General features: G+C 40.0%; 1 protein-coding gene and 2 pseudogenes across 3 annotated transcripts; all 3 read right to left on the reverse strand.

Moving 5' to 3' along the window:
* Positions 1-6,395: 6,395 nt before the first annotated feature.
* On the reverse strand, positions 6,396-7,310 carry LOC124039013 (annotated as a pseudogene).
* Positions 7,311-10,940: 3,630 nt separating this feature from the next.
* On the reverse strand, positions 10,941-14,799 carry LOC124040030 (annotated as a pseudogene). The gene is made up of 2 exons (XR_006839671.1): positions 14,474-14,799; positions 10,941-12,683 (listed from the first exon to the last, which is right to left on the reverse strand). The product of XR_006839671.1 is annotated as an interferon-induced protein with tetratricopeptide repeats 5-like (transcript).
* Positions 14,800-15,010: 211 nt separating this feature from the next.
* On the reverse strand, positions 15,011-26,877 carry LOC124039269 (interferon-induced protein with tetratricopeptide repeats 5-like). 2 transcript variants are annotated; one of them, XM_046355192.1, is made up of 3 exons: positions 26,515-26,574; positions 20,744-20,835; positions 15,011-16,801 (listed from the first exon to the last, which is right to left on the reverse strand). In XM_046355192.1, exon 3 carries the CDS (start codon positions 16,780-16,782, stop codon positions 15,454-15,456), a length of 1,329 nt encoding a protein of 442 aa, XP_046211148.1. In that variant the 5' UTR covers positions 16,783-16,801; positions 20,744-20,835; positions 26,515-26,574; the 3' UTR covers positions 15,011-15,453. The 2 variants fall into 2 exon arrangements, with proteins under 2 accessions (XP_046211148.1, XP_046211147.1); XM_046355191.1 differs by lacking the exon at positions 20,744-20,835 and having other exon boundaries at positions 26,515-26,877.
* Positions 26,878-27,496: the final 619 nt, after the last annotated feature.

Below are 27,496 nucleotides of genomic sequence, written 5' to 3' on the forward strand. Positions count from 1 at the left end.
GCAGCTGGGAGGAGGTGCTCTTATTCTCCATGGACTTTACAGTGTCCCAAAACTTTTTGGAGTAATAGCTACAGGATGCAAATTTCTGTTTGAAAAAGCTAGCCTTTGCTTTCCTGACTGACTGCGTGTAATGGTTCCTAACTTCCCTGAAGAGTTGCATATCACAGGGACTATTCGATGCTAGTGCAGTCCGCCACAGGATGTTTTTGTGCTGGTTGAGGACAGTCAGGTCTGGAGTGAACCAAGGGCTATATCTTTTCTTAGTTCTACATTTTAAAGGGGCATGCCAATTTAAGATTGTGATGGAAATTACTTTTAAAGAACGACCAGACATTCTCTACTGACAGGACCTACTGAGGTCAATATCCTTCCAGGAAACCCGGTTCAGGTCAATTAGAAAGGCCTGCTCGCTGAAGTGTTTTAGGGAGCGTTTGACAGTGATGTGGGGTGTTCGTTTGACTGCGAAACCCATAGCGAATGCAGGCAATGAGACAGTGAATGCTGAGATCCTGATTGAAAACAGCAGAGGTCTATTTGGAGGGCAAGTTGGTCAGGATAATATCTATGAGGGTGCCCATGTTTGCAGATTTAGGGTTGTACCTGGTAGGTTCCTTGATAATTTGTGTGAGATTGAGGGCATCTAGCTTAGATTGTAGGACTAGGGTGTTAAGCATATCCCAGTTTAGGTCACCTAACAGAACAAACTCTGAAGATAGATGGGGGGGCAATCGATTCACATATGGTGTTCAGGGCACAGCTGGGAGCTGAGGGGGGTCTATAACAGGCGGCAACAGTGAGGAATTTATTCCTGAAGAATTTTTTTTTAAAATTAGAAGCTCGAACTGTTTGGGCATAGACCTGGAATGTATGACAGAACTTTGCAGACTAACTCTTCCCCCTTGGTAGCTCTATCTTGACGGAAAATGTTGTAGTTGGGGATGTAAATCTTTTGGTGGACTTCCTAAACCAGGATTCAGACATGGCAAGGACATCAAGGTTGGCGGAGTGTGCTAAAGCAGTGAGTAAAACAAACTTAGGGAGGAGGCTTCTGATGTTAACATGCATGAAACCAAGGCTTTTGCGGTTACAGAAGTCAACAAATGAGAGCGCCTGTGGACACGCAGGGCCTGGGTTAACCTCCACATCACCCGAGGAACAGAGGAGGAGTAGGATAAGGATACGGCTAAAGGCTATCAAAACTGGTTGTCTAGTGCGTTGGGGAAAGAGAATAAAAGGAGCAGATTTCTGTGTGTGGTAGGATAGATTCAGGGCATAATGTATAGACGGGTGTGGTAGGGTGCGGGTACAGTGGAGGTAAACCTAGTCATTGACTGACGATAAGAGAGGTTGCATCTCTGGACGCACTAGTTATGCAGGCTGAGGTCACAGCATGTGTTTGGAGTTGGGACAAAAGAGCTATCTGAGGCATGTTGAGTGGGACTAGAGGCTCATATGGAATCATGTAGTAAGCAAAAAAGTGTTAAACAAATCAAAATATATTTTATATTTGAGATTCTTCAAATAGCCACCCTTTGCCTTGATGACAGCTTTGCACACACTAGGTATTTTCTCAACCAGCTGCATGAGGTAGTCAACTGGAATGCATTTCAATTAACAAGTGTGCTTTATTAAAAGTTCATTTGTAGAATTTCTTTCCTTCTTAATGTGTTTGAGCCAATCGTGTTGTGACAAGGTAGGGGTGGTATACAGAAGATAGCCTTATTTGGTTAAAGACCTAGTCCATATTATGTTAAGAACAGCTCAAATAAGCAAAGAGAAACGACAATCCATTACTTTAAGACATGAAGGTCAGTCAATACGGAACATTTCAATAACTTTTTCTAGTTTTTTCGGGTGCAGTCGCAAAAACCATCAAGCGCTATAATGAAACTGGCTCTCATGAGGACCACCACAGGAATGGAAGACCAAGAGTTACCTCTGCTGCAGAAGATAAGTTCATTAGAGATACCAGCCTCAGAACTTGCAGTCCAAATAAATGCTTCACAGAGTACACGTAACAGACACATTCTCAACATCAACTGTTCCCCAGGCGCCAAAGACGTAAATGTCGATTAAGGCAGCCCCCTGCACCTCTGATTCAGAGGGGTTGGGTTAAATGCGGATGACACATTTCAGTCGAAGGCATTCAGTTGTACAACTGTCTAGGTGTCCCCCCTTTCCCTGTTCAGAGGAGACCATGTGAATCAGGCCTTCATGGTCGAATTGCTGCAAATAAACCACTACTAAAGGACACCAATAAGAAGAAGAGACTTGCTTGGGCCAAGAAACATGAGCAATCGACGTTAGATCGGTGGAAATCTATCCTTTGGTCTGGAGTCCAAATTTGAGATTTTTGGTTCCAACCTCCGCATCTTTGTGAGATGCGGTGTGGGGGAACAGATGATTTCAGCATGTATATATCCCATCGTAAAGCATGGAGGAGGAGGTGTTATGGTGTGGGGGTGCTTTGCTGGTGACATTGTCTGTGATTTATTTAGAATTCAAGGCACACTTAACCAGCATGTCTACCATAGCATTTTGCAGCAATATGCCATCCCATCTGGTTTGGGCTTAGTGGGACTGTCATTTGTTTTACAACAAGACAATGACCCAACAACTCAAATCAAATTGTATTGGTCACATACACATGGTTAGCAGATGTTAATGTGAGCGTAGCGAAATGCTTGTGCTTCCAGTTCCGACAGTGCAGCAATATCTAACATGTAATATCTAACAATTCCACAACAAATACCTAACACACACAAATCTAAGTAAGGAATGGAAGAAGAATATATAAATATATGGATGAGCAATGTCAGTGCGGCATAGGCTACCTCCAGGCTGTGTAAGGGCTATTTTACCAAGAAGGAGAGTGATGGAATGCTGCATCAGATGACCTGGCCTCCACAATCCCTCGACCTCAACCAAATTGACACGGTTTTGGAAGAGTTGTACCGCAGAGTGAACGAAAAGCAGCCAACAAGTACTCAGAATATGTGGGAACTCCTTCAAGACTGTTGGAAAGGCATTCCAGGTGAAGCTGGTTGAGAGAACGCCAAGTGTGTGCAAAACTGTCATCAAGGCAAAAGGTGGCTATTTCAAGAATCTTAAATATATATTTGGCTTACTACATGATTCCATGTGTTATTTCATAGTTTTGATGTCTTCACTATTATTCTACAAAGTAGAAATAAGTTCAAATAAAGAAAAACCCTTGAATGAGTAGGTTTTTTGACTGGTAGTGTACTTAGAGTACAAACCTACCTCACACAGGAAGCGGCACAGGTCCTAATCCAGGCACTTGTCATCTCCAGTCTGGACTACTGCATCTCGCTGTTGGCTGGGCTCCCTGCTTGTGCCATCAAACTCCTGCAACTTCTCCAGAACACATCAGCCTGCCTGATTTTCAACCTTCCCAAGTTCTCTCATGTGACCCTGCTCCTCCGCACACTACACTGGCTTCCAGTTGAAGCTCACATCCACTACAAGACCATGGCACTTACCTACAGAACAGCAAGAGAAACTGCCCCTCCCTACCTTTAGGCTATGTTCAAACCCTACACCCCAACCCAAGCACTGCCACCTCAGGTCTCATGGCCCTCCCGTGGGCGGCTCCCGCTCAGCCCAGTCCAAGATATTCTATGTCCAGGCACCCCAATGGTGGAACTGGCTTCCCTCTAACGATAGGACAGCTGAGTCCCGCCGATCTTCTGAAAACATCTGAAACCCTACCTCTTCAGTATCTTAAATAATCCACCCCCCCAAAAACACTTAACCAGCACTTTAAATTGCACGCTTCTAGCTCTGACTCTACTGATAGCTACATTGAGTAAAAATGTACTTTCTATGCCTGTGATATGTGGTTGTCCCACTTTGCTATCTTAGGATGGGTGCACTAACTGTAAATCGCTCTGGATAAGAGAGTCTGCTATATGACTAAAATAAAAACATTAGTAAATGCTAAAATATTAACAAGTTGGCCTTTGGTTGTCACTGGCCTAACAAAGAGAAGGGGCCCTTTGATATCCATAGTTTTGCTTAGCCTTGTTTTTTTTCAAATACCTAACATTCAACATGTATTCTATAGTAATGGTTTAACATCAATTATAAATCCTGCAGGTTGAAATATACTGTCTTCCCAATTGTTTTATTGGTTCCATTTCTGTATTTTACCACTAGGTGGAGACAGTCCACAGTACCCCTCACCCTGAGGACCAACATGTATAGTCTACCACATACTCTTTCATTAGCACCGCCAGCTGAAGAGTTTTCTCCTCAATTGTCAGTGGTGTAAAGTACTTCAGTTAAAAATACTTTAACATAATCCTTAGTCGTTTTTTGGGGTATCTGTACTTTACTATTTATATTTTTGACTACTTTTACTTTACTACTTTCCTAAATAAAATTATGTACTTTATACTCAATACATTTTCCCTGACACCCAAAAGTACTTGTTACATTTGGAATGTTTAGCAGGACAGAAAATGGTCCAATTTGCACACTTATCAAGAGAACGTCCCTGGTCATCCCTACTGCCTCTGATCTGGCGGACTCACTAAACACAAATGCTTTGTTTGTAAATTATGTCTGATTGCTGGATTATGACCCTGGCTATCCGTAAATAAATAAAAAACAAGATAATTGTGCCGTCTGGATTCCTTAATATAAAGGATTTTTTTTTTTTACTTTCACTTTTGATACTTAAGTATATTTTAGCAACTACATTTACTTTTGATACTTAAAACCTCTTGGAACTACCCATCCCGGATCCGGGAGAATTGTCATCAACTACACTAATTAACATAGCACAACGGTCAAAGAATATTACTAGAAAATATTCATATTCATGAAATCACAAGTGAAATATAGTAAAACACAGTTTAGCCTTTTGTTAATCACCCTGTCATCTCAGATTTTGAAATTATGCTTTACAGCCTAAGCAAGACAAGCGTTTGTGTAAGTTTATCGAAAGCCTAGCATAGCATTGTCCAGCTAGCAGCAGGAAGCTTGGTCACGAAAATCAGAAAAGCATTCAAATTAATTGTTTACCTTTGATGAGCTTCAGATGTTTTCACTCACGAGACTCCCAGTTAGACAGCAAATGTTCCTTTTGTTCCATAAAGATTATTTTTATACCCATAATACCTCCGTTTGTTGGTCACAGTATGTTCAGAAATCCACCAGGAAAAGAGGTCACGACAACACCAAAAAAATATGATATCCATAATATCGACAGAAACATGGCAAACGTTTTTTATAATCAATCCTCAAGGTGTTTTCCAAATATCTATTCGATAATATATCAACCAGGACAATTGACATTTCAATTGGAGTGAGAGGAAAAATGACTACCTCTGACTTTTACGCAAGAATCACTCTGAGAGCCCTCAGCTGGCCACTTACGCAATGTAGTCATTTACTCTCATTCTTCAACATAAAGGCGCAAATCTACGTCAAAATGCTGTAGACACCTTAGGGAATACATAGAAAAAGGAATCTGGTTGATATCCCTTTCAATGGCCAATAGGGGTGCATAGGAGCACAACAGTTTCAAAACATGAGTCACTTCCTGATTGGATTTTTCTTAGGCTTTCGCCTGCAATATCAGTTCTGTTATACTCACATACAATATGTTTACAGTTTTGGAAACTTCAGAGTGTTTTCTATCCTAAGCTGTCAATTATATGCATATTTTAGCATCTAGTCCTGAGAAATAGGCCGTTTACTTTGGGCACATTATTTTTCCAAAAATGAAAATAGTGCCCCCTAGCTTCATTTAAAAGCTAATACTTTTAGATTTTTACTCAAGTAGTATTTTACTGGGTGTCTTTCACTTTTACTTAAGTCATTTTCTATTAAGTTATATTTACTTTTACTCAAGTATGAGAATATTTAGCACTTTTTCCACCACTGTATATGATGTTGTTCATTCCTTTTGTGTGATTATTCAGATGAAAACCATTGAAGGCCGAAACTTTTATTTTTGAACCTTGCTTAATAAAACAAATACTTTGTTATGGTGTGCAAGTGTTGCGCCTTTTCCTTTTCAATAAGTACATTGGCTAAAATATATATTTTTCAGCTATTATAAAAACACATCATTCTCCGCTCAGGGAGAATTTAAACTATGTCTAATAAAGTTGATGCATGCACCCTTGCAGGGATTTATTACTAGATCACTTTGTAAATGACTGTTTTACCCTGGTATATTATTACTGCAGTGAGAGACGGAGTTCACAGTGCACAGAGAGGTATTTGTCATTCTCTGGCCTGCTGTTTCTCCCCCTGTTATTTTATACACAACCCCCAGGATACCACAGGCCTTTTCATATGGGGCGTCTTTGGAGAAAGGATTCTCTGCGATCATCATCCGTTTCTGGATACATCTCTTCTCTTCAGCAGTGTCCTTCTGCAGCTCCAAAACCTTTGTCGTGCTTGATGGCCAGAGGTTCACATTTGTTGTAATACTGGTGGAACTGGCCGGTGTGCAGGTTGACCACTTGCAGAATGTCAGTTCTGTCGAAGACTTTCTTGAACAGTTCCTCTGCCTTGGCGGTGTCTTTATCCTCGCCGTAGTGCAGTGCCAGCTTAGCCGTGGCATAGGTGAAGGAGGACATCAGTAAAGTAGACATCTTCAGATGATAAATGCACTTACGGAGTAGCTGCTGGATCTCAGCACCCTTTCCATGGAAGCTTCCTAGCATAGAACGATATTTTTCCTCTTGTAGCAGAAAGCCAATCGATGATATATTATGGCAGACTGGCTTGTACGCTTTAGTGCTCCATTCAACAGATCAATGGACTTGCAAACGTGCTCTTGTTGGTCGGAGAAACTTCCCCACATATCGTGTCACATGCATGCAGTCTTGGGACATCTCCAGAGCTTTCTCCACTAGCTCCTCTGTCTCCCCGAATATTTGATAGACAGACAGTTTCAGGCCCAGTAGGACCATCAGGACTGCGTCTTGTGGGTTGATATTTAGGGCGCGTCTCAGCTGTTTGATAGCTGGCGAGTAGAAATTAAGAGCGCTCTTGTTCTGCATAGCCTGCATTTCACTCACTCTCCTCAGGCTCCAGTTCCAGAGCTTTCTTGAAGCACGCTACAGCTTTGTCATAGCTGTTATAGGAGAACTTGAGGTAGGTCCAGCCTTTCTCCCCGATAGCCCTCAGGGTACAAGACAGATGTGGAACCAGAAACTTCTCCTTGATCTTCAGTTCTCTAAGTAGCTCTGGCACTTGATGTAATCACCCACACATAACCAGGTGAGGTCTCCATAGGTGACACAGATGTTTCTCACAGTTCTCCTCATAGTGCTCTCTTCTGAGCTCCTCAGCCTTTAGCCAAATTAGCCACGGCCTCCTCTGGGTAACCCTTCAGGTATTTGATGTTGGCAAGAAAGCTGAATGACCCTGCAACCCCACCCATTCTTAAACCCTTTACCTTGTACCTATGTTTATCCTCTGTTGTTGCATGCCTTTATTTGCTGAAATCTATACCTTTCAATAAAATGTTCATCAAAATAAATCTACAACCACTGACTGTTTCCATGTTGAGATTCAATTGGCATATGCAGCAATTAGGAATGTCGGTTGTTTTTGATTAACGTTTTAAACAAAGGCACCCTAGAGGAACATGGTTTAAGAATGTACTTTTTTGTTGTTGTTGAATTTTACCCCCCTTTTTCTCCCCAATTTCATGGTATCCAATTGTTAGTAGTTACTATCTTGTCTCATCGCTACAACTCCCGTACGGGCTCGGGAGAGACGAAGGTCGAAAGCCATGCGTCCCCCGAAACACAATCCAACCGAGCCGCACTGCTTCTTAACACAGCGCGCATCCAACCCGGAAGCCAGCCGCACCAGGATACACCGTGCACCTGGCGACCTGGTTAGCGTGCACTGCGCCCGGCCCGCCACAGGAGTCACTAGTGTGCGATGAGACAAGGATATCCCTACCGGTCAAACCCTCTCTAACCCGGACGAAGTGATGCATTCAGTGACAGTGCCAAAAAAAGTATTTTGTTTGCGCTCATAATGCACCATAGCCGTTAGAAGAGTTCATGCCTATAGTCTGAAATTACCAGGGGGGAACGCGTGTGTGTGTGTATGTGTGCGTGTGTGCGTCTGCGAGTCTGCCTGTTTGAACGAGTGTATTAGATCATTAGATCGATGGCCATTTGTTTGTTTTGCCCCTACTTTTTAGCGCCCACAAACACACACACAACCGACCAGTCTCTACCTGTGTATGTAACCACACGGACTTGGATGAAATACCTATTCCATTTCGGTGTGGTTCCTCCTGAAAATACCCAATTTGTGGCACAACCTCTTACAAGTCCTTAGACTTATAATAATATGGCTAGTATGTCCTACAAGAGCAAATTCTAAAGTATAGTTTCACCAGTCATCTAACTCAGGCTTTTTAACCGTGGGCGCGCCAAGCAACTAGGATCCAGGGATGCAGTAATCATTAATAACCAAATCTCCTACTTTAATCTTGAAGCTGCGACTTTATTCTCAAAATGTCGACTTCACTCTCGAAATATACCCACTTTATTCTCGTAATATTGCTACTTTATTCACGGCATTTAAATGTGACTTTATAAAATGAAAATTCTACTTTATTCTCAAAATCTTGACTTTATTGTAAAACTATTTTACATTTTTAAAGTACTATCTGCGCAAAAAAAATGTATCAGGGTACTTCCATCCATCAGCATGTTTTAATTAGTATTTTTCACTTGGCAGTAATACTCTTCCGTAGGCTACTACTCTATGCTTTAATTTTTTCAGAACATTTTATTTTCAGATGATTATTTTTGTTATATTTAGTCCCACCCTTCAGCTCCGCTCAACCCCTCCCATCTATCTCTGAACACCGTCCAGTTTTGATTTCTATTAGTCATATATTTTTCAACTGTGCTGTGATGTTTCCCAAAAGACCTGTGCCTTTATATTCTTATAGTTTCTACAGATTATGAATTAAAGATCAAATGTTTTGCTAAGAGTATGATTATATTATTGATTGATTGACTATGACTTTTCAAATCACCCAGCAGTGCTATTTGCAGAGTTAGATCCTGGTAAATGTTGTAATGTTAACCAAAAACAAGCTACATATGGGCTGTACCAAAACAATTATCTAATGATTCTCTCTTCGCAGCAAATTCTGCAGAGCTGGGATGGTTGTATCCCACATATATATATACAATTATATTGGGAGCAAGAATTGTATATAAAAAAGGGTTTATTTATTTGTATTTTACCCCCTCTTTCAATCGTGTCTCATCACTGCAACAGACTCAGGAGAGGCAAAGGTCGAGCCATGCGTCCTCCGAAACATTACCCACCAAACCATGCTTCTTGACACCCACCCGCTTAACCCAGAAGCCAGCTGTGCCAATGTGTCAGAGGAAACACTGTTCAACTGAAGTCAGCCTGCAGGCACCTAGCCCACCACAAGAGCACAATGAGCCAAGTAAAGCACCCCTGGCTAAATCCTCCTGTAACCCGGACAACGCTGTGCCAATTGTGCACCACTCTATGGAACTCCTGGTCGCAGCTGGTTGTGACACAGCCTGGGATCAAACCCGGGTCTGTAGTGACACCTCAAGCACTGCAATGTAGAACCTTAGACCGCTGCGCCACTCAGGAGGCCATACAAATATAAATTTAATCAGGTTGTTACGAATAACTATGAGTGGTGGATGGAATCAGGCGCAGAGAGCAGGGTTCTGTCGTTTATCAAATTTATTACACCGGTGCAACCAAAATGATCACGCCAACACACAGGGCGTATATAAGTTGCCAGTCCAAAACAACAGGACAAAATAGACCAGAGAATAAAGATACGAAAACAAATCACACCATCAAACACAGAGTAACAATAAACAAGCCCGCACAAATACCCAGCGGGCCTAGTGCCCTTAAATACCCGACAAAAACAAACCCTAATACAAAACAGGTGTACCCAATTAACCACTAACCAACACAAACGGAAAAGGAATCGATGGCAGCTAATAGGCCCGTGACGACGACCGCCGAGTCCCGCCCGAACAGGAAGAGGCACCCTCTTCAGCGAGATTCGTGACACCGGTGTTGTTTTGTGTATGTTCATAATCCATGGAATCGGTACATTGAAAATCTCTTCCTAACAACTGTGCAACCTGAATGGCAGCACAACAGTTTGCAATTTTACTGTCACCAGAGCCATAGCCTAACCCCTTAAATGAAGCCTACTCACTACAATTGATGCCCAGTGCAGTAGAAACATGATTTTCCTGTGATTTATATATATTTCCAAACTATGAGGTTGGAATAGTACTGTGAAATTGTGAAAATTAGTGTAAGAGCTGTTTGGAAAGACTGCCTGAAATTTGGTGGGAGTTTTGGCCTTCTCTGGTGACATCACCATGCAGTAAATTAGTTAATAGACCAATAAGAAAGTTCTAAACCTCTGCCAATAACAGATCATTTTCAGTTTCCCCTCCCCACTCAAACCACTCCAAGACAGTCCTATCAAAATTCTTTCTTGAGAAATTGCTCTTTGCTATGAAACAATTTTTGTTTATTTTTGACCCTTTTAATTGAAAACAATCACAGTAAGGGACTTAAATGTTACCGAGAAATGATTTGATATTGAGACTAAAAAAATCCAGGCTGTATTGGACCTTAAATATCTGAAATAAAATGACTTTTCATTTTGTTATGGAATTTATTTCTTATTGTTCCCTGTAATGTAAGTGGTAGGTAGACACACTGTCTGTCAAACTTCGAGTGAGTCCCTCCAAACTTCAATCAAAGTGCAAGCATGGAGATTCTTAGAGGGAACAACAGGAAACGTGTATATCTGACGTGGTTCCCCTTTATTAAGCAATGTTGGCTTTAGGAACTAAGTAGAAAAAACATAGCAATTTAACAAGAACAAAAGATAATCAAGACTTTGGTACTGTGTTTTATTACCTCTTCAGAATGTTACTGTCAGTTTAAGCAACAGTTTAACAGTCAATGAAGATATCTAATCATCTACACTATAGGGGACACATCCAAAGACATTTTTAAAAAATCTTACAAAAGTAATAGAATCTTACTCAAATTTTCTTTGCATTTTTTTTAAACACAAAATCAAACTTAAGAAGCATACATGCAACTTGAAGTAAATGTTACTCCCCGATTAAAACCATTAAAATGCACGTAGAAGTATTCTTATGTAAGCCATGCGTTGTGTTACAATAAAATATATCATTTGAGTTTCATTCCCTTGCCTAGGGCTTCTGTAAGGTCATCTGTGTCTGTAGAGTCCACATTGACTCCCCTTGGCTCTTCAGCCTTTCTCTCCTCTTTGTCTACAGTGGCGAGGAACGCCAAAATCTCAGAGGCCTCGCCAACTCTCCTCTTGTTAGTCTGGCACCTCTCTGCTATCTGCTTAAGCTTCTTCCCAGCCTCCTTCCTGTCCCAACTCTCAATCTGAATCTGGTAGGCATTTTTGAATTGTGTCGCAGCCCTGCCCTCATCTTTCTTCTTGTGGAACAGAAACAGGCCGAAGCTGGTGTAGCAATGCTGCTTGTCAGAGTCATTGAGGGATTCATCTTTCACCAGGTTGATGAAGATCTTCAACGCCTCTTCCAGCTGGTAGTTGTTCCCGTAGGCCTCAGCCAGGTTCACCCTGGCATGAATGTTGGAGGGCTTCAGCTCCACGGCTCTGGAGAAGTGACGGATGCAGACCTCCACCTTTGCTTTTATCTGGCCCCCATTGACTCGTCCCCCTTTCCTCTTCTGCTCGAACATCTGACTGAGCTGTTGTTTGTGACACAGGCCAATTTGGTGATGGAGGAAGTGGGAGTTTGGAGACAGCTCCAGAGCTTTCCCCAAAATGTGTAGGGACTCATTGACGGAGCCCTCGTATCTGAAAAACTTTCCCACGTAACGCATGACGTGAGGCACATCAGGAGACAGTCTGAGGGCTTCTGTGATGAGTTTCATGGACTCTTGTTTATTTTTGTTCTGAAGCTTCAGGGCTAGGAGGACCATAACCTCCGAGTTATTGGGCTCCAATGACAAGGCTTTCCTTAGCTGAGTGGTAGCTTCACTTTCCTCTGACCTCACTTTGTTATCCCTAACCATGCCCTCCAACCTGTACAGGACCATGGCATACGCCAACATTGAAAGAAGCATTGTTTGGCTCCCCCTGTAGAGCTTTCTGAAAGCTCTCTTTTACCTTTTTATAAAATAATGCCCCAAGCCTGATAAGGCTCCAACCTTTCTCACCATGTACTGAAGGTAAGCTGCCTTGAATCTTTGAGGCCCTTGGAATACCCTTATTGATGTTTTCCAGCTTCTCAAGGTAGGCTTCCACATCATCCATGTTCCCTGAGTGATAGTGAACCCATGCATAGTTAGCATAGGTCACCAGTAACTCTGTATCACCCTGTCTGTCCTTCAATGCACTCTCAGCCTTGTGGAGATAATCAAGAGCACTAACATTATTTTCCTTCAGGTGGCTCAGGAACGCTAGTAAGTTGAAATACGTGACATGGTATTTTAAAGGGCAGAACTTCATGATGCGATCCAGGAGTTTTTCAGGGATGCTGTCCAGGTCCTTAATGTCACCTTTCCTTATGCCCCATGTGAAGTGACACTCAAGTGCTTTCAGCTTGACTTCCATATCTGCTTTGACCGAGGCACTGTGAGAAAAAGGCAAAAATACCATAATTAACACACAGCATTTTAACGGTTGTTGTCACTTCTGCCTCCCAAGGTGTCGGACCATAAAGCTGAGGGTCACATAATCACAATTGTACCCAAGGTCGTCAGGTTGATCAACACCCTCTCCCTTGAGACCTGACCTACACTATCTGCCTATTCTATCCTTTCACACACTCACACGAATGCCTAGCTCCCTTTACTGCTCAAACATTAATATTGCACTAGCACTATCGAAGTTGCTTTGTGTGAGTATACAGTACGACCTATTTTCTTCTTAATGTTTTTTTCCCTATATGTTGTGGTAATTATATGAATCATTTTTCATGCGTAGTCCCCCTGTCAACTGTCACCTTTAATTTCCAGAAATAATTGTCCCTCTGGATAAATAAAATGTGAATTGAACTGAAGCAGCACACCGCACGGATTATTACTGTGTTATGTCAAGTCGATGATACAATCATAGTTATTATTAACAATACGAAATTACACTAATGGTAGTATACGCTAAATAAACCATGAATTCAAAGACAAATATCACAGGTGATGCCAAAGTGTCCCTTCAACTCATTGATGAAATAAAATAAAAATGTTACATATTGTAATGAGCCTGGGTTTATATGTGCGGAAATTGCCCCTGCTGCTTGAGCATGCTTTTGCGGTACAGTCGATAGCGCGCTGGACTTCGGGCTAGAAGGTCGAGGGTTCGAGACCTACTCTCTGAAGTTTCATTACAACATATTTATATCGCAACATGAGATCCTGTCTAATTTTCGCAGTGAAATTCGTACCTCATCTCGTTGAATACAGCGAGTTCTTTTTCTGTATTGCACAAGTACCGGCCGTAGCCTACACAGTCGAAACGTACTCACTCCCTGGCAATATATAGGCCTTCTGCAACTTGCAAAGGACAGGAAAGCGAAACTGATGAGTAGCTGTATTGCCAGTCTCCATTCCGGCAATACGCCATTTATGAACCTTTAGCACTGTAGCATACAAAGTCTTGTGGTATATAGCTTACTGACCTGCGATCATCATGTTACAAACGTTTCTAAACCGTGAATAGAAAAGAGGTGCTATCAACAATGTATTCAGTAAGAGAATCACGAAGAGAATCCCTGTGCTGCCATGTTTGACCATGTACTGGCGCTGTGTACTATATAAAGGGGGAAAGGAGAAGGTCATATAAGGGGTAGAGAGGAGATGCTTGTAGAAATATATTTTTCCAGCGAGTAAATATTCAAATTGTTTTTTCAACACTAATGACTCTACAATCACTCGTTGTGTTTGAACAATGCGTATTTTCATGGTGAATAACCAACAAAAATTGGAGTAACACTACCTCCTCTCTATCCTTTCACACACTTACACAAATGTCCTATTTTCTTCTTAATGTTTTTTTTTCCTATATGTTGTGGTAATTATATTAATCATTTTTCATGTGTAGTCCACCTGTCAACTGTCACCTTTAATTTCCAGAATAATTGTCCCTCTGGATAAATAAAATGTGAATTGAACTGAAGAAGCATACAGCACACCACACGGATTATTACTGTGTTATGTCAAATCGATTATACAAATTATAGGTGTTATTAGCAATACGAAATTGCACAAATGGTAGTATATGCTAAATAAATCATGATTTCAAAGAGAAATATCAGATGTGATGCCAAAGTATGCCTTTAATTCATTGATGAAATACAATAAAAATGTCATATTTATTTATATCGCACCAATAGATCCTGTCTAATATTCGGAGTAAAATTCTTACCTCATCTTGTTGAATACAGCGAGTTGTTTTTTGTATTGTCCGGGTACGCGGAATAGGCTACACAGCCAACACGTACTCACTCCCTGGCCATATATAGCCCTTCTGCGATTCGCAAAAGTCAGGAAACCGAAACTGATGCTTAGCTGTATTGCCAAGGTTTCCATTCTGACAAGTGACAACAGGTCATTTATTAACATTTTGCACTGTCGCCTAACAAAGACCATATAGTCTACTGACCTGCGATCATCACGTGACAAAAGTTTTCAAACCGCGAATAGAAAAGCAGTGCCATCAACACCCTTATTCAAACCTGCATGAAGAGAATTCCTGTGATGCAATGTTTGACCATGTACTGGCGCTGTGTACTATATAAAGGGGGAAAGGAGAAGGTCATATAAGGGGTAGAGAGGAGATGCTTGTAGAATTATAATTTTCCATCGAGTACGTATATATTCAAATGGTTTTTTCAACTCTAGTGACGCTACATTCACTCATTGTTTCTGAACAATGTTTATTTACATGACGAATAACCAAATTTGGAAATTAGAATAACACTTCAAAGTAATTTTTTTATTGCAAGATTTATCATACAACCATATGGTACAATTGTACAAAAAAACGGAGCTTTGTTACACTACATGACACATCTTTACGACATAGAAACATATGTTTTCCAAAAGTAATACATTTGAACTGAAATTTTCTTTGTAACTTTTAAATAAAATAAAAAGAAGCGTACAGCCAGAGATGCGTACTGCCAACTTGAACTTCACCATTAAAAACATGCACTGTTGGTTAAGGGCTTGTAAATAAGCACTTCACGGTAAAGTCTACACTTGTTGTATTCGGCGCAATGTGACAAATAAAGTTGGATTTGAGCAGTGTTTCAATGTAAGCCATGCATTGTGTTACAGCTACGTATATCATTTGAATTTCATTCCTTTGCCGAAAGAATCTGTCTGGATGTCTGTGTCCTCAGACTACCTCTCCTGTTTGAGGAACGACAAAATCTCAGAGGCCTCGCCAACTCTCTTTTTGTTAGCCTGCCACCTCTCTGCGATCTGCTTCAACCTCTTCACAGCCTGCTTCCTGTACCAACTCTCAATTGGAATCTGGTAGGCATTTTTGAACTCTGTCACAGCGCCATCCTCGTCCATCTTCCTGTAGTAAAGAAACGTGCCGAATCCGGTGGAGCAGAGCTGCTTGTCTGAGTCACTGAGGGACTTGTCCTCTAAAAGTACAGTGAATATCTTCATCGCCTCTTCCAGCTGGTAGTTGTTCCCGTAGGCCTCAGCCAGGTTCACCCTGGCGAGGATGTTGGAGGGCTTCAGATCTACGGCTCTGGCGAAGTGACGGATGCAGACCAACACTTTTGCTTTTATCTGGCCCACTTTCACCTCTCCCCCTTCCCTCTTCTGCTCGAACATCTGGATGAGCTGCTGTTTGTGACACAGGCCAATTTGGTGATGGAGGAAGTGGGAGTTTGGAGACAGTTCCAGAGCTTTCCCCAAAACCTGTATGCACTCATTGATGGAGCCCTCATATCTGAAATATTTGGCCACATAACGTAGTACATGAGGCACGTCAGGAGACAGCCTAAGGGCCTCTTTGGTGAGTTTCAAGGACTCCACTTTGTTTTCTTGATTTTTTTGAAGTTTCAGAGCTAGGAGGATCATAAGTTCAGAGTTATCAGGCTCCAAGGATAAGGCCTTCCTTAGCTGGTTGGCAGCTGCAGTCATCACTGAACTCACTCTCTTATTCTTGACCATGCCCTCCAACCTGTACAGGACCAGGGCATAGCCCATATTGAAAGAAGCATTGTCTGGTTCCCCCTCAAGAGCTTTCTGGAAGCTCTCTTTTACCCTCTTGTAAAATAATCCCCCAAACCTGATAAGACTCCAACCTTTCTCACCATGTACGGAAGGTAAGCTGCCTTGAATATTTAAGGCACTTGGAATTCCCTTACTGATGATTTCCAGCTTTCCAATGTAGGCATCCACATCATCAAGGTTTCCTGAGTGATAGTGAACCCATGCAAAGTTAGCATAGGTCACCAGTAACTCTGTATCATCCTGTCTATCCTTCAATGCACTCTCAGCCTTGTGGAGATACTCAAGAGCACTAACATTATTTTCCTCCAGGTGGCTCAGGAACGCTAGTAAGTTGAAATATGTGGCATGGTATTTCGGCGTGGTAAACCTCATGATGCGATCCAGGAGTTTTTCAGGGAGGCTGTCCAGTTCCTTAATGTCACGTTTCCTTATGCTCCATGTGAAGTGACACTCAAGTGCTTTCAGCTTAACTTCCATATCTGCTTTGACCGAGGCACTGTGAGAAAGGAAAAAATACCATAATTAACACCCAGCATTTTAACTACCGTTGTCACTTCTGCCTCCCAAGGTGTCGGACCATAAAGCTGAGGGTCACATAATCACAATTGTACCCAAGGTCGTCTAGTTGATCAACACCCCTGACCGGCACTATCTGCCTATTCTATCCTTTCACACACTTACACGAATGCCTAGCTCCCTTTACTGCCCGAGCATTAACATTGCACTAGCACTATCGAAGTTGCTGTGTGTGAGTACAAAGTATGTCCTATTTACTTCTTGGTATTTTTTTAATATGAATCGTTTTTCACGTGTAGCCCGCCTGTCAATTGTCATCTTTAAAACCTTTCCACAGGTGAGCTCCAAATATCTCTAACAGTCGCCCCAGCGTGAGTTGTTTTCTGCACGTGATATCAGATTTTAGATTTTTTTCAAGTTGGACACCATTTTAATCAGGATAATCTACCGAGGTAAAGTTGGTTTTATATTCACATATTCAGACATTCATCAGTCATTCAACAGACATTCGTCAAAATCCATTTAAAAATCCATAACTAATTCACCGTTTTTGTCACGATCATCAAACTAGACATGATTCATTCTATAAATGTCTAGCATACTTTTATAACTTTGGTTTTGAGTAAAAATTCCATGTGTTGATTTGATAGAGGGCATGTAGTCCATCTAGAGGGTGTGTGTTTAAAGTTCTAACGAGTCTATTAGAAGGGGCCTGACAGAAAATTCTGCATCTTCAGTCATATTAAATTAGATTACAGGACAAAACTATGGGATGAAGTGGTCAGGCCTGACTAACGAAGAAGACCAGTGGATGGATCTAGAGGACCAAGACAACCAAGAGGATCAACATGGACATTCCACAGAATGAGCCAGTGTAGTGTACAGTGTAGACATTGTTACAGGCTCAAAATGACCAGAAACAAAACTTTCTTCTGAACCTCATCAGTCTATTCTTGTTCTGAGAAAAGAAGGCTATTCTTTGTGAGCCTGTAATTGAACCCACAAATGCTGATGCTTCAGATACTCAGCTGGTCTAAAGAAGGATAGTTGTATTGCTGCTTTAATCAGCACAACAGTTTTCAGCTATGCTAACATAATTGCAAAAGGGTTTTCTGATGATCAATTAGCCTTTTAAAATGATAAACTTGGATTAGCTAACACAACGTGCCATTGGGGCACAGGAGTGATGGTTGCTGATAATGGGTCTCTGTATGCCTATGTAGATATTCCATTAAAAATCAGCCGTTTCCAGCTTCAATAGTCATTTACAACATTAACAATGTCTACACTGTATTTCTGAGCAATTTGATGTTATTTTAATGGACAATTTTTTTTTGCTTAAATTTAAAAAACAAGGACATTTCTAAGTGACCCCAAACTTTTGAACGGTAGTGTATGTATATACTGTATATGTGTGTGTATATACACTGCTCAAAAAAATTAAGGGAACACTAAAATAACACATCCTAGATCTGAATGAATGAACTATTCTTATGAAATACTTTTTTTTTTACATAGTTGAAAGTGCTGACAACAAAACCACACAAAAATTATCAATGGAAATCAAATTTATCAACCCATGGAGGTCTGGATTTGGAGTCTACACTATAGGCTGATCCAACTTTGATGTAATGTCCTTAAAACAAGTCAAAATGAGGCTCAGTGATGTATGTGGCCTCCACGTGCCTGTATGACCTCCCTACAACGCTTTGGCATGCTCCTGATGAGGTGGCGGATGGTCTCCTGAGGGATCTCCTCCCAGACCTGGACGAAAGCATCCGCCCACTCCTCGACAGTCTTTGGTGCAACGGGGCGTTGGTGTATAGAGCGAGACATGATGTCCCAGACATGATGTTCCTCTTGCAGGAACTGCTGACACACTCCAGACACATGAGGTCTAGCATTGTCTTGCATTAGGCGGAACCCAGGGCCAACCACACCAGCATATGGTCTCACAAGGGGTCTGAGGATCTCATCAAATGCCAAACATCCTGCACGGTGTTGGGCTGTAAGCACAACCCCCACCTGTGGACGTCAGGCCCTCATACCACCCTCATGGAGTCTGTTTCTGACCGTTTGAGCAGACACATGCACATTTGTGGCCTGCTGGAGGTCATTTTGCAGGGCTCTGGCAGTGCTCCTCCTGCTCCTCCTTGCACAAAGGCGGAGGTAGCGGTCCTGCTGCTGGGTTGATGCCCTCCTATGGCCTCCTCCACGTCTCCTGATGTACTGGCCTGTCTCCTGGTAGCGCCTCCATGATCTGGACACTATGTTGACAGACACAGCAAACCTTCTTGCCACAGCTCGCATTGATGTGCCATCCTGGATGAGCTGCACTACCTGAGCCACTTGTGTGGGTTGTAGACTCCGTCTCATGCTACCACTAGAGTGAAATCACCGCCAGCATTCAAAAGTGACCAAAACATCAGCCAGGAAGCATAGGAACTGAGAAGTGGTCTGTGGTCACCACCTGCAGAACCACTCCTTTATTGGGGGTGTCTTGCTAATTGCCTATAATTTCCACCTGTTGTCTATTCCATTTGTACAACAGCATGTGAAATTTATTGTCAATCAGTGTTGCTTCCGAAGTGGACAGTTTGATTTCACAGAAGTGTGATTGACTTGGAGTTACATTGTGTTGTTTCAGTGTTCCCTTTTTTTTGTTGAGCAGTGTATATTTATATAAACAAAACATATACCGACCACTTCTTTTATTAGTGCTTTTTTTTTGTTATCCACCATCTGGTATCTTTCAATACCCATGCTAATACACATATATATATATATATATATATATGTATTAGCATGGGTATTGAAAGATACCAGATGGTGGATAACAAAAAAAACACAAATAAAAGAAGTGGAAGGTACATGTTTTGTTTTTGGGCTAAATGTATACATTGTGATTTGCCTCTGAACTGTATGTGAAACCCTCTGCAATCTACCGGCACTAACCATTAAAAACTAGGACTTCAACCAGGCTGTCCCTTTGCTATTTGCTCTCTTTCTCTCTTAAACTGCTAGCACAAAGCCTATGTGAATTTTTTTTCTTCACAAAAGATCATGAAAAAAAAGATCAACTGGCCCAAATCAGCTATACATAATTCAGCAGGGAGGTGTGCAACTACCACACATTATACCCATTATACCAGTGGAGAAATTACATCACCTACATAAGTATTACCATATCCCTTTCAATTCACATTCCTTGCAGAAAGAACTATTTGCAAACCTTTTAAAACATCCAGAAAGACTTAGAAGGGTATTTATACTTTAAAATACATATTTTACGTGAATGGACGTGGATGAAAGAATTCTGCCAGTGTGTTAAAGTCCTAGTTTCATATTTTTTTCTTTATCTCCAACTCTATATATCTAAGTGAGCCTATGAGGACCTTGGGGATCAGATTTACCATTATACCCATTGATGAAACGTATAACAGACAAACACAGCTCAAAAGGAGTTATTTGTGATATCTACACTCAGTTGCTACTTTATTAGGTTCACCATCCTATTCACAAAAATAAATTACTCCTACAGTACATACACCAAGCCCCGTGGTCTTGGCTTGCTAGACACTAAAGCATGCAGAGAAGTTTTATTCAGGTATTCTGTTACTGTTTGTTTGAACTTTAGAATGTGCAAAATGACAGCAGTCTGTGATGGTCTTCTGTAACTCGGAAAAGTTCCAAAACGTGAACTGACTAATTAACTCCAACTGGACTTAAAAACTTGAACAGTCTTATCTCCTTTCCCAGTTTCATCAACAGTTCTGAAATAACGCTGTTCCAGATGCAAAGGGGGTTGTACCTAATAAAGTGACCACTCGATCTATAGACTTTCCAGAACGTGTTCTGGGAATACTGTATTAATACTGTATTAAACATTTGGCTGTAAGTGTTGAACATTTTAGTCTATTACCTCAGGAGGTGGTACTATTCAGCTTGTCTGGGGATGACAAAGAAGGACTTCAACAAAGCCAAAATAGAACATGATTGGAAGGGGCCTCTTTCCTGTTAAATTAGAGACATATAAATAAATGACTGTTGTGCCTTGTAACTACTTTAAAATGTGGAACTGTTGCACTAAAAATGCAAACAGTACAACTTTATGTAAACATGGTCTAACTTCCTATAGAACACATTTGACTTGAAATTAACATTTCTTTAAAGTTATTGCAAATAAATGCATATTTTCACTTTTTTTGTGACAATCACTGAATTAGTTATTGATTTCTTCATCTTTAAATGCAATATTTGAGATGTTATGTATTCCTATCAAATCAAAACTGGAATTTTTATTCAAAACAAAGGTTGTAAAAGTATACTAGACATTTATAGAATAAATCATACCTAGTTTGATGTTTCTGTGACAAACAGTGATTTAGTTATTGATTTATACCGTTTTAAATGGCATTATATAGATTTGAGCTATTTATATCAAATCAAAACTGGAATATAAAACCAACTTTACCTTGGTGGATAACCTCTTTCTAATTACATAAGGTTGGGCAGCGTACTCTGCTGTCATGATCGCTAGACCAGAAATAGTAAAAAGTTGTAATTTTTCCCCTACTTCCTCATTATGCAGACATAAGCACACTTGGCACTATCGAGGTGCGGATGTTTACTTTCTACACAAGTTGTTATTTTTGTTGCGTCCTAAGAACAGATTGTAGGGGTAAAATTTAATTTTAAGCGTCACTCCAGTCCGAAGAGGCTCGGCGAACATTCGATTCCTGTCATTTGCTCTGGGCTCGAGCTAGTGTTCCAGCTCAGCCAAAGTTATTTAGCAATTTGTCTGCCTTGACAGCCTATCTGTATATAGTGTTGTCGTTTCTACTGTAGCATGAAGTATGTATGGATGGAGCGTAATGTATTTACAGTCTTAGTCACGTTTTCAAGTACAAGTAACAAATAATGCATTCAGATTATTGCATATATTGTAATTGACATCTATGATGTGTGTAAAATACTTTTTTGAAGGTTGTTCTGATTATGATGATCTACTGCTAAGCTATTTGCCAGCTGTGTGTGGCGCCATGTTTCGTTCACATTATACAATGCCTTCTGGGTGTCACGTAAACATCTGTCATCTGTTTTTTTGTTTAACATTATTATTATTATTTATTTTATTTTATTAACTACAAATCAATACGGAAATACAAGTATATATACATGATAAACAAAGGACAATTGAGCCAGGGGGTACAAAATCACATTACACAAGGACCTTAAGGGACATACATACATTTATAATTCTAACAGCTTTTTTGTTAGTAGAGTATTTAATTGTCTTAAAATACAGTTCAATTTATTTTTGTAGGGTAAGAAAATGTGTTCTTTTGTTTGTAAATTTACATTTGTGAATATGAAATTTGGCCAAAAGAATAATGAAATTAATTACATAAAAATGTTTCAGCTTATTCCTATCATAGGTAAAGAATCCAAGCAATACATCTCTCCACAATAGTGTTAAACCTTCATAAAATTGTTCAATTATAAATCTATTGATGTCTTGCCAGTTTTCTTACATGAATACAATGCCAAAAAAAATGCAACACTGTTTCTGGGTAACACTGTTTCTGGGTGGTCATTACAAAAGGAACCATTTGAGTTGATGTTTTCCTTAAACTTCTTCATACAGTGGTTGGCAGGATAATATTTATGAATAATTTCAAAGGGAACTTCCTTAATTTTGTTGACAAGTAGGTAAGTGTGTGGCAACATCCAAACTTTTTTCAAACAGATATTATCAATAAATCCATACCAATAATGCATGACATAAGATATAGATTAGAGGTCGGCCGATTAATCGGTATGGCCGATTAATTAGGGCCGATTTCAAGTTTTCATAACAATCGGAAATCAGTATTTTTGGACACCGATTTGGCCGATATACTTTATTTAACTATGCAAGTCAGTTAAGAACACATTCTTACTTTCAATGGCGGCTTAGGAACTGTGGGTTAACTGCCTTGTTCAGGGGCAGAACGACAGATTTTTACCTTGTCAGCTCGGGGATTCGTTTTTGCAACCTTCCGGTTACTAGTCCAATGTTCTAACCACCTGCCTTACATTGCATTCCACGAGGAGCCTGCGTGGCAGGCTGACTACATGTTATTTGAGGGCAGCAAGAAGCCACGGTAAGTTGCTAACTAGCATTAAACGTATAAAAAACAATAAATCTTCACATAATCACTAGTTAACTACACATGGTTGATGATATTACTAGTTTAGCGTGTCCTGCGTTGCATATCATCGATGCGGTGCCTGTTAATTTCTCATTGAATTACAGCCTACTTCGCCAAACGGGTGATGATTTAGCACTGTTGTTGCACCAAACCTAACCATAAACATCAATGCCTTTCTTTAAAATCAATACACAAGTATATATTTTTAAACCTGCATATTTAGTTAATATTCCCTGCTAACATGAATTTCTTATAATTAGGGAAATTGTGTCACTTCTCTTGCGTTCCGTGCAAGCAGTCAGGGTATATGCAGCCATTTGGGCCGCCTGGCTCGTTGTGAACTGTGTAAAGTCCATTTATTCCTAACAAAGACCGTAATTAATTTACCAGAATTGTACATAATTATGACATAACATTGAAGGTTGTGCAATGTAACAGCAATATTTAGACTTAGGGCTGCCCCCAGTTGGATAAAATATGGAACGGTTCCGTATTTCACTGAAAGAATAAACGTTTTGTTTTAGAAAATTATAGTTTCCGGATTCGACCATATTAATGACCTATGGCTTGTATTTTTGTGTGTCATTATGTTATAATTAAGTTTATGATTTGATATTTGATAGAGCAGTCTGACTCAGCGACGGTAGGCAGCAGCAGGCTCGTAAGGATTCATTCAAACAGCACTTCCATGCGTTTGCCAGCAGCTCTTCGCAATGCTTCAAGGATTTAGCTGTTTATGACTTCAAGCCTGTCAACTCCTGAGATTAGGCTGGTGTAACCGATGTGAAATGGCTAGCTAGGTAGCGGAGTGCGCGCTAATATCGCTTCAATCGGTGACGTCACTCGCTCTGAGAATTGGGAGTAGTTGTTTCTCTTGCTCTGCAAGGGCCAGGGCTTTTGTGGAGCGATGGGTAACGATGCTTCAAGGGTGGCTGTTGTCGATGTGTTCCTGGTTCGAGCCCAGGTAGGAGCAAGGTGAGGGACGGAAGCTATACTGTTACACTGGCAATACTAAAGTGCCTATAAGAACATCCAATAGTCAAAGGTATATGAAATCCAAATGGTATAGAGAGAAATAGTCAGATAATTCCTATAATAACTACAACCTAAAACTTCTTACCTGGGAATATTGAAGACTCATGTTAAAAGGAACCACTAGCTTTCATATGTTCTCATGTTGTGAGCAAGGAACTTAAACGTTAGCTTTTTTACATGGCACATATTGCACTTTTACTTTCTTCTCCAACACTTTGTTTTCGCATTATTTAAACAAAATTGAACATGTTTCATTATTTATTTGAGGCTAAATTGATTTTATTGATGTGTTATATTAAGTTAAAATAAGTGTTAATTCAGTATTGTTGTAATTGTCATTATTACAAATAAATAAATAAACATTTAAAATTGGCCGATTAATTGGCATCGGCTTTTTTGTGGTCCTCCAATAATATGTATTGGCGTTGAAAAATCATAATCGGTCGACCTCTAGTATAGATACAACATCCTGCTGAAACAAGGTTCGTATCGCTCTGTTGTTGAATGGACCAAAAGAGAAACAAACAAATCCTTCCTACTGATGAGTCAACAGGGTCAATAGAAGGTAGGCTCTGAGGCACACGTTCCTGAATAATAGAGCAACACCTGAGGGAATGGCATCTAAAACAATTGCAAAATCGTTAAGTGTTACAGGGACCTTGTGAAGTGATAAGAATTCCTTATAACTGACCCTCTGCATTTACCAGTTGGCTCACCAATAGGATCTTATTTCGGAACCAATATTCTAAAAACAAAGAATTATTTTTATACAATATATCCCGATTATTCCATATATAATATCTGTGTGGAGAAAAATTGTGTTTATAAATTAAGGACCATGACAAGAAAACTTGCAGATGAAAAGCAGAACGTTTCACTGGAACCTTGTCAATATTATAATTGCAAAACAACATGAAGTTAAGGCCACCAAAAGTAGAGAAGACATGATGAGGACTAAAATTCCAGATAGAAGTGGGTCTTCTTAGGAATTGTTTTATCCAATTGAACTTAAAAGTATATTTAAGGTAGTAAAGTCCAGAAAATGCAGCCCACCATTCTGTTGTAATGAACACCAAGTGTTCATTACAACAGTTTTCCTAATGTAATGGGTACGGATTCTCCACAGAAAGTTGAAAAGCATCTGGTCTATTTCCTTGCTTATTTTACTGTCAAGATATAAAGATAGAGTGCCATATGTTAGTCTAGAGATACCTTCAGCCTTGGTTATTAGGACTCTACCTTTTAAAGATAAGTCCCTCTTTAGCCATTGATTTAGCTTCTTCTGTTTTTTTTTAATAATAGGGTTCAAATATAGTACGCCTCTAGACTTCTGATCTTTTGTAATGGTTATGCCTATATATGTAAGTTCTTATTTTACTGGAATACCATAATATGAAGGTGTCCCATAATATTTGACAGTCATGAGTTCACATTTATTAATGTTAAGATATAGACCAGAAGTTTTGGGAAATGATTGTATCACATTGATCGATATTGGAATTTGGTTAGCATCTTGAGACGTCTATGGTAGACATTGTTAGTCTTTTCCACACCTTTTTCAACTTTTGCCATTCTCGTTTTCACATCCTTGATTTCACCACATGCAAACTCCAGTATTTTTCAAGCCTTCGATAAACATGGTGTTTGCGCCTCTACCATTTTCTCAATTGCGTCAGACTTGGAGTTGATGCGTAAGGAGAGGGTAGCCACGATGTCAGAGTTCATGTTGGGTTTTTTGGAGGGTGGAGGTTTGGACGGAGTAACCGGTAAAGAGGGGAATTCGTCATCTTCAACAGCATTTGAAAGCATGATATTACGACACAGCCCCTTCAACGTGCATACTGCAAACAGACCAAACTCATCTTGTCTCCTCGTATTATCTTTGGTCGACGCGAAAAACAAACAAGGCGGCGCGCACAAACTACCCATCATCGGATTATTTTTTATTTCTAAAAAGTGTTTTACTCAATTATTTCGATCAATGTTGAGCTCACCCGTGATAAATCGCTCTGGATAAGAGCGTCTGCTAAATGACTTAAATGTAAATGTAATAAATAGTAATTGCTATTAGCTAATTCACGTTGTGTTTTTTGTCAGCGGAGAGTTATCTAAATATTAGCTATTGTGTTAAATCAATATTTCATAAATTAGCGCTAGGACTACTGTAAACTACATTTTCCGGTTTGGATGATTGTGTTATGATGTCATTACTTCTGTTAATGTCTGAATATTGCATCCAAAAATAAACTTGTCAAATTCAGGACAGCTATTTATTAGCAATACGAAATTACACAAATTGTAGTATACGCTAAATAAATCATGATTTCAAGAAGAAATATCACAGGTGATGCCAAATTGTGCCTTCAATTAATTGATAAATTGACAATTAATTGACAATAACAATGTAACATATATTTATATCCCACATAGAGATCCTGTCTAATATTCGGAGTAAAATTCTCACCTCATCTTGTTGAATACAGCGAGTTGTGTTTTTGTAATGTCCGGGTACGCTGAATAGGCTACACAGCCAACACGTACTCACTCCCTGGCTATATATAGGCCTTCTGCAGTTTACAAATAAATGAAAAGAAACCGAAACTGATGCGTAGCTGTATTGCCATGGTTTACATTCTGACAAGTGCAAATACGTAAATTATTAACATTTTGCACTGTAGCCTACAGAACATGTTGGTATATGGTCTACTGACTTGTGATCATCATGTGACAAACTAATACTTAATACTTTGAATAGAAAAGCAGTGTCATCAACACCCTTATTCAAACCTGCATGAAGAGAATTCCTGTGCTGCCATGTTTGACCATGTACTGGCGCTGTGTACTATATAAAGGGGGAAAGGAGAAGGTCATATAAGGGGTAGAGAGGAGATGCTTGTAGAAATATAATTTTCCAGCGAGTAAATATTCAAATTGTTTTTTCAACACTAGTGACTCTATAATCACTCATTGTTTCTGAACAATGCTTATTTACATGACGAATAATCAACTTTAGAAATTATAATAAGACTTACAAGTGTTTTTTTATAGGCCTAGTTGTTTTATTGCAAGATGGTGCAATTTTACTCAGACCTCTGAACTTGAACTTTGTGACACTACCTGACATCTTAAGACATAGAAACATATATTTTTCCCAAAAGTGATACATTTGAACTCAAATTTTCTTTGCAACTTTTGCACAAAATAAAACGAAGAGTGCAGCCAGAGATGCGTACTCCCAACTTGAACTTTACTTTTCACTTCACCATTAAAAACATTAAAATGCTCAAATGCATGCAGCAGTGTGAGCCATGTAAGCCATGCATTGTGTTGTAGTTAGGCATATCATTTGAGTTTCATTCCTTTGCCGAAATAATCTTTCAGGTCGCCTGTGTCCTCAGACTACCTTTCCTGTTTGTGGAACGACAAAATCTCAGAGGGCTCGCCAA

Source organism: Oncorhynchus gorbuscha, linkage group LG07 (genome assembly GCF_021184085.1).
Source record: "Oncorhynchus gorbuscha isolate QuinsamMale2020 ecotype Even-year linkage group LG07, OgorEven_v1.0, whole genome shotgun sequence".
NCBI lineage: Eukaryota > Metazoa > Chordata > Actinopteri > Salmoniformes > Salmonidae > Oncorhynchus > Oncorhynchus gorbuscha.